At 46.6% G+C, this 7,500-nt stretch overlaps 1 protein-coding gene across 1 annotated transcript in view; it reads left to right on the forward strand.

Moving 5' to 3' along the window:
* Nucleotides 1-5,755, forward strand: part of med27 (mediator complex subunit 27) — a 7,537-nt gene extending 1,782 nt beyond the window's left edge. The window contains exons 2-8 of the mRNA XM_080048467.1: nt 1,045-1,189; nt 1,350-1,480; nt 3,313-3,406; nt 3,921-4,028; nt 4,988-5,029; nt 5,175-5,252; nt 5,596-5,755. Of these exons, the coding sequence (XP_079904593.1) occupies nt 1,045-1,189; nt 1,350-1,480; nt 3,313-3,406; nt 3,921-4,028; nt 4,988-5,029; nt 5,175-5,252; nt 5,596-5,730 (733 nt within the window). The 3' untranslated portion in view covers nt 5,731-5,755. The remainder of the gene's footprint in view (nt 1-1,044; nt 1,190-1,349; nt 1,481-3,312; nt 3,407-3,920; nt 4,029-4,987; nt 5,030-5,174; nt 5,253-5,595) is intronic.
* Nucleotides 5,756-7,500: the final 1,745 nt, after the last annotated feature.

The following is a 7,500-nucleotide window of genomic DNA, read 5'->3' on the forward strand; positions in this document are numbered from 1 at the left end:
TCTCTCAGTGAATTAGAGCGTCTCTCCGGGCTGGTTGGTCGGCCATCTGAATCTCATCCTCTCTCTCCCTCCCTCTCCCCTAACCCACACTAACCCTAACCCTCTAACCCTGTCTCTCTCTCTGCCTCTCTCTCTCCCTCCCTCTCTCCCTCCCTCCCTATCTCTCTCCCTCCCTGTATTAACCCTGTCTCTCTCTCTGCCTGTCTGTCTGTAATAACCTGTCTCTCTCTCTGCCTGTCTGTCTGTTATAACCTGTCTCTCTCTCTGCCTGTCGGTCTGTTATAACCTGTCTCTCTCTCTGCCTGTCTGTCTGTATTAACCTGTCTCTCTCTCTCCCAGTGAATTAGAGCGCCTCTCTGGTCTGGTTGGTCGGCCCTCAGAATCCCATCCTCTCTCTCTTTCTCTCCCTCCCTCCCTCCCTCCCTCTCTCCCTCCCTCCCTCTGCCTGTCTGTCTGTTATAACCTTTCTCTCCCTCCCTCCCTCTGCCTGTCTGTTATAACCTGTCTCTCCCCCTGCCTGTCTGTCTGTATTAACCTGTCTGTCTCTCTCTCTGCCTGTCTCTCTCTCTGCCTCTCTCTCTCTCAGTGAATTAGAGCGCCTCTCTGGTTTGGTTGGTCAACCCTCAGAATCTCATCCTCTCTCTCTCCCTCCCTCTCTCTGCCTGTCTTTCTGTTATAACCTGTCTCTCTCTCTGCCTGTCTCTCTCTCCCTCAGTGAATTAGAGCGCCTCTCTGGTCTGGTTGGTCGGCCCTCTGAATCCCATCCTCTCCCTCCCTCCCTCCCTCTCTCCCTCTCTCCCTCCCTCCCTCCCTCTCTCTCTCCCTCCCTCCCTCTGCCTGTCTGCCTGCCTGTATGTCTATATTAACCCTGTCTCTCTCTCTCTGCCTGTCTCTCTCTCTGCCTCTCTCTCTCTCAGTGAATTAGAGCGCCTCTCTGGTCTGGTTGGTCGACCCTCAGAATCTCATCCTCTCTCTCTCCCTCCCTCTCTCTGCCTGTCTTTCTGTTATAACCTGTCTCTCTCTCTGCCTGTCTCTCTCTCCCAGTGAACTAGAGCGCCTCTCAGGCCTGGTTGGTCGGCCCTCTGAATCCCATCCGCTCCATAACTCTGGTCTGCTCAGTCTGGACCCAGTGCAGGACAAGACTCCGCTCTACTCACAGCTGCTGCAGGCATACAAGTGGTCCAACAAGGTGAGAGACAGACAGACAGGCAGGGAGGGAGGGAGACAGACAGACACACACACAGAGTTTACCCCATAACCCTAACCCTAAAAAGGTACACAAGCCCCTAACCCCTATGTGTGTGTGTGTGTGTGTGTGTGTCTCTCTCTCTCTCTGTGTGTGTGTGTAGTTGCAGTACCACGCTGGTCTTGCCTCCAGTTTGTTGAATCAACAGTCACTCAAGCGATCGGCGAATCAGATGGGAGCGTCAGCCAAGAGGCGGCCCAAAGTCCAGCCCAGCACTTTGGTCCTCCCGCCTCAGTGAGTCACACACACACACACAGGCACACACACACACACACAGAGACACACACACACAGACACAGGCAGACCACACGCACGCACACACACACACACACATAAAAGACACACGCGAATGGCTTAGTCAAGGTGGTCACCGAAAATTTTGGGGGTATTATGCTCAAAGATGCCAATGCGCAGTAAAGAAAAACAACTGCTTATTTGAATACAAAAATACAACAGACACTGACTTTACAGTTGTGCAATTTTGTTTGCTATGTCCAGGTACAAATGATGTGCAAACATGCAGACAGTACAAAGCACAATTAAAGAAAACTTCTACTGGTGCAATACTATACAGACACACTAAATACAAATAATGGACCATACACTTAACATGTGTGTTACGGCCGGCCATCCCAGGCTCGTTAGCCGGCCAGTAAACACAAAAATTAACCACAATGAAACCAAGAATCATCATTTAAACCATAATGTAATTTATTAAACCAATCCCACAACTCAACTCAAGCAGGAGGCTGCAAAAGAAAAAGAGGTAAATGGGAGGAAGCCTGGGGCAGCCACAGTTGGACCACAGTATTGCCCAGGTCTTCCTCCAAATAAACTATTCCCCTGCCCCTCTAAAACTACGATAAAATAAAGTAACACCACCTAGCAGCCCCCCATTAACTAAACAAACCAAAACCTAAGGAAACCACAAGCAGCCGCAACAGATCAGCAGCCGACCGTCATCCAGTCAGGCAGAGAGAGAGAGAGCCAGCCGCCCAGGCCACGCCTTTAAACTCTGCAGGATTAGAATCACCTGCCCCCAATCAGGGCCCAGAACACCTGAGAAAGAGAGAGAATGGAAGAGGCAAGAGGAGAGAGAGAACAAAAGGGTGGGAGCGCGTAACAATGTGTATGCACATCAAAGTGCAAATTCAACTTTTTAAAGTTCCTTTTTGGATGGGGGCTGTTCTGTGATTATTGTGGACAATAGGCCTACTGTGATGTGATAGCCTATAATTCATTAATGGTTATTATTAGCCTACTTGCTTGATTTCTTTTTAAATACAGAGGTTACTGGTCGTTTTGGAACATGTATTTCCCAATTTAAAACATAAACAGAAAGCAGGATTGATAATTTAGAAAATAAATCTTGTTGGCCTACACTAGCATGCTGTTTGAAAAATAACTCAATAGTTGAAATAATAAATACAATGGGTTTTCCCCTTAAAATGTCTAAATGCATTTCAAAGACAGTAACAGTGTGGCACTTCTGTAAACTTACTGAAACTTGCAGGGGCCATCACTCTCATGTATTCATCAGACTTTTCTTTGTGCTGTCTGAGCTGATAGATAGGTTGTGTTGCCACAGTGATGTGGAGTCTTAAACTGATCTAGCTTTGCAGAGCACTTCTTTCTGTTCAGCTAAATATCCCCATAGAACTGCAGTGCGTTTATTATCGCCACCAGTTAAATGTCGGTTTGCTTCTGCTGGTTTAACTCTCCCGCGTGCATGCCGTAGTCGCGCGTGCAAAGCTGCAGACACAGAGCAGCTGATAGAGAAACGCTTGGAGACACATGTGCACATTTATTTACTGCAGATCGCGGCCTTTCGCGCAGTTATGACCATGCAAAAGCACACATCACACGTGCTAGTACATTAATTGTGCAGCACTAACACACACACACACAGACACACACACACAGACACACACACACACACACACACACACACACACAGACACACACACACACACACACACACACACACACACACACACACACACACACACACAGACACAGACACACACACACACACACACAGGTGACACACTGTGCTCTGTTTGCAGGTATGTGGATGACGTCATCTCGCGGATCGGCAGAATGTTTCCTGACATGACCATCGAACTGTTCAGACCCAACGGGACGTCAGCTGTTCTACTGGTACAGACAGACAGGCAGACAGGCAGACAGACAGGCAGACAGACAGACAGGCAGAGAGACAGACAGGCAGAGAGACAGACAGGCAGACAGACAAACAGACAGACAGGCAGACAGACAGACAGACAGACAGACAGGCAGACAGACAGACAGACAGGCAGACAGACAGACAGGCAGAGAGACAGACAGACAGACAGACAGACAGACAGACAGACAGACAGACAGACAGGCAGACAGACAGACAGACAGACAGACAGGCAGAGAGACAGACAGACAGACAGACAGACAGGCAGGCAGACAGACAGACAGACAGGCAGACAGACAGACAGACAGACAGGCAGAGAGACAGACAGACAGACGGACGGACAGACAGACGGACGGACGGACGGACGGACGGACGGACGGACGGACGGACGGACGGACGGGCGGACGGACGGACGGACGGACGGACGGACGGACGGACGGACGGACAGACAGACAGACAGACAGACAGACAGCTAACCTGTCTCTCTCTCAGGTGACCCTGGGGAAGGTGTTGAAGGCGATAGTGGTGATGCGTTCGCTCTTCATCGACAGAACGGTCGTACGAGGATTCAACGAGAACGTTTACAACGAGGACGGAAAGGTCAGAAACACACTGATGGTTTAGACTGATACAAGCCTGTCTGTCTGTTAACCTGTCTGTCTGTTAACCTGTCTCTCTGTTAACCTGTCTCTCTGTGTGTTAACCTGTCTCTCTGTTAAGGCCAGGACACACCGGCCAGATAATCGCCGTCGTAGTGTCGGTAGGGGGTCGGGACACGAATCTGTTTGGTGTGTGCCGTGACGTCGGCCGACGTAGAGGTCGTCGGGCTTGTTTTGAGCCGATTGACATGTTCAATCGGCGGCCGACCGTCTTTCATTTGGAGCAATTTGATTGGTGGAAGGCTAGCGAATCAGTGAAGCCCGGAAGTGAGGCGGGTAGCACAAACAGCTAACAACAGCTAGCCATCGTTTCAATGTGTTTGTTCATTTCGTTTTGAGAGTACTCACATGCATCAACCCTTGTTGACTGCTCGACACCATGCTCGACACTCTCTGCTAAAAATTGTGCTCTTATGGTCCATAAATATAAATACGTATTTCTATCTATGTTTATGCTCCAGAGAGCTGTCCCATCATTTCCGGCTTCCGTATTTTTTCGGGCCACGATACAGATTAGCGCCGCCTGCTGTTGTGGAGACATTACGTCCCGCGCAAGCAACAGAGCGTACGGAAAGTCAGCAGTCAGTTTGGTGTGTTCTCTGGCCGCGACGGGAAGCCTGGAGCTTCCTGAAACGGCCGACTCCATTTTTTGCGTAGTCGGAACAAGTAGAAACAAGTCGGACTGGTGTGTCCTGGCCTTTAACCTGTGTGTTAACCTGTCTCTCTGTGTGTTAACCTGTCTGTGTGTGTGTGTCTGTGTGTGTGTCTCTGTGTTAACCTGTGTGTGTGTGTGTGTGTGTGTGTGTGTGTGTGTGTGTGTGTGTGTGTGTGTGTGTGTGTGTGTGTGTGTGTGTGTGTGTGTGTGTGTGTGTGTGTGTGTGTTCGTGTGTGTGTTCACAGCTGGACATTTGGACCAAGTCTCAGTACCAGGTCTTCCAGAAGGTAAGACTCCAAAATGTGTTTTCATAAAAAGTTAAAACTGTTAATTATTCATACTAGAAATACAGTAGAATAATAATAGAATACTACAGATTACATATATTGTCAACGCTCTTTAAAGCCCTGTGATTGGCTGTCTTGTTGCTAGGTAACAGACCACGCCTCCACAGCCCTGCTGCACTACCAGCTGCCTCAGATGCCCGATGTGGTCGTCAGATCCTTCATGGTAAAGATTCAGATTGTTCACATTATAAAAGCATTTACAACTGTATACATTTCCACTGACAGCTGTGTGTCTGTGTGTGTGTCTCATCTCTGCTTGTGTGTGTCTCTCTCTCTCTCTCTGTGTGTCTGTGTCTCTCTCTCTGTCTCTCTGTCTCTCTCTGTCTCTCTCTCTCTCTCTCTCTCTCTCTCGCTGTGTGTTTGTCTCTGCGTGTGTGTGTCTCTCTCTGTGTGTCTCTCTGTGTGTGTTTGTCTCTGCGTGTGTGTGTCTCTGCGTGTTTGTGTCTCTCTGTGTGTGTCTCTCTCTGTGTCTCTCTGCATGTGTGTGTCTCTATGTGTATCTCCAGACGTGGTTGCGTAGCTACATCAAGCTGTTCCAGTCGCCGTGCCAGCGGTGTGGCCGTTACCTTGCCGACGGCCTGCCGCCAACATGGAGGGACTTTAGGACCCTGGAGGCCTTTCATGACACCTGCCGCATGTGATGTCACTTCCTGGTTCTGTTTCTGTTTGTGTAAAGAGTTTGAATAAAGTTGATTTGATTTGTTTATAATATGAAAATACCAGTTTGAGTTACTGACACTAACCCTGTCTGTCTGTCTGTGTGTGTGTGTGTGTGTGTGTGTGTGTGTGTGTGTGTGTGTGTGTGTCTGTCTGTCTGTCTGTCTGTCTGTGTGTGTGTGTGTGTGTGTGTGTCTGTCTGTCTGTCTGTCTGTCTGTCTGTCTGTCTGTCTGTCTGTACTATAGCTGACCCTGTGTCCCAGTCCCCATACTATCTACTATTTAGTACGGTAGAAAAAAGATTTAGGATGGTTAGAAGTCCTACTTCATGTGACCAAGATTGTTAGTGTTGAAAACTGAATCCTATTTGGGTGATTCTGACCCACAATCCAGTGTGCACGTGAAGTGACGTCACATCAACGGAGCCTCCATATGAAAACAAACGGGGATGAGACGGATATAAAAGCAAGAGGCAAGATCAAGGCGCAATGTTATGATGAAATAAGAGAGAAAAGTATGTCCCAATAGTATGCCTACTGCATCCTAACTGATACTTTTTATGGTCGGATGTAGTATGTAGAATAGGAAAAATAAAGAGTATGAGATTCCGAACGCAGGGTAAATACTAGTGTGTGTGTGTGTGTGTTTTAATTAATCAATTTTCTTCTGATTTAAATATTGAAAATGTTCAATTTAAATTAATGTAAATGTTTCAATATTCAATCACACACACACACACACACACACACACACACACACACACACACACACACACACACACACACAGGCCTTTCTTTAGTTTTAACCTAGATGACTAAGCCTTATAGTAGAGCGGCTAAGTGCTACAGTCTTTCAATGTGTGATACAAGCGTGAACATTGGCACACTCAGTCTCCATGGGTCACTGGACAAGACAAAACATGAAAACAATGTTTCAATGTAAAACATACTATCTATGTGTAAAACCCATCAAAACATTTCTATGAGAAAATTTCAAATTCACAATTTCAAATGTCTCGGACAACGTTCTTGTCCCAAGGTTAGAAACACACTGATAGGTTTAGACTGATACAAGCCTGTCTCTCTGTGTGTGTGTGTGTGTGTGTGTGTGTGTGTGTGTGTGTGTGTGTCTGTGTGTGTGTGTGTGTGTGACCCATGGAGACTGCTCATGACAATGTTCACGCTTGTATCTTCAACTGAAAGATTCTGACAGTTAGCTGCTCCACTACAGCTCATGGGATTAAATATTCAGTATCTCAAAATATGAGAATATTACATGAAACCATCAGAAAAAGGATTTATATATTTATATACAGGAGTGTCAGACTTCTGGAAAATAATTTAGTTTTAGATTCATTTCACTTTGTGTAATAGATTTAGTATACATGAAAGTTAAATCACAGAAGAAAATGTACTTTTAATTTTTACAAACTATTCTTTTTCTAAAATATTTCTTTAAGTAATTATTTGCATTTGTTGCATTTATTTGTTTTTGCGCTCAAATGATATATGCAACTATTAAGGTTTGTATAAGTCTGTGTGTGTGTGTGTGTGTGTGTGTGTGTGTGTGTGTGTGTGTGGGGGGGGGGGTCTTAATGGTTTAAGTCTGTGTGTGTGTGTGTGTGTGTGGGGGGGGTCTTAATGGTTGTGTGTTTACCTGTAGTACGTCATTCAATAAATCATCCTCGGGTAAAAAATATAAAATCTGATGTTCAGTATTATGATCATAATCGTTATAATTGTGTTATGTTGATT

Source organism: Ammodytes marinus (genome assembly GCF_949987685.1).
Source record: "Ammodytes marinus genome assembly, chromosome: 2".
In the NCBI taxonomy this organism is placed as follows: domain Eukaryota; kingdom Metazoa; phylum Chordata; class Actinopteri; order Uranoscopiformes; family Ammodytidae; genus Ammodytes; species Ammodytes marinus.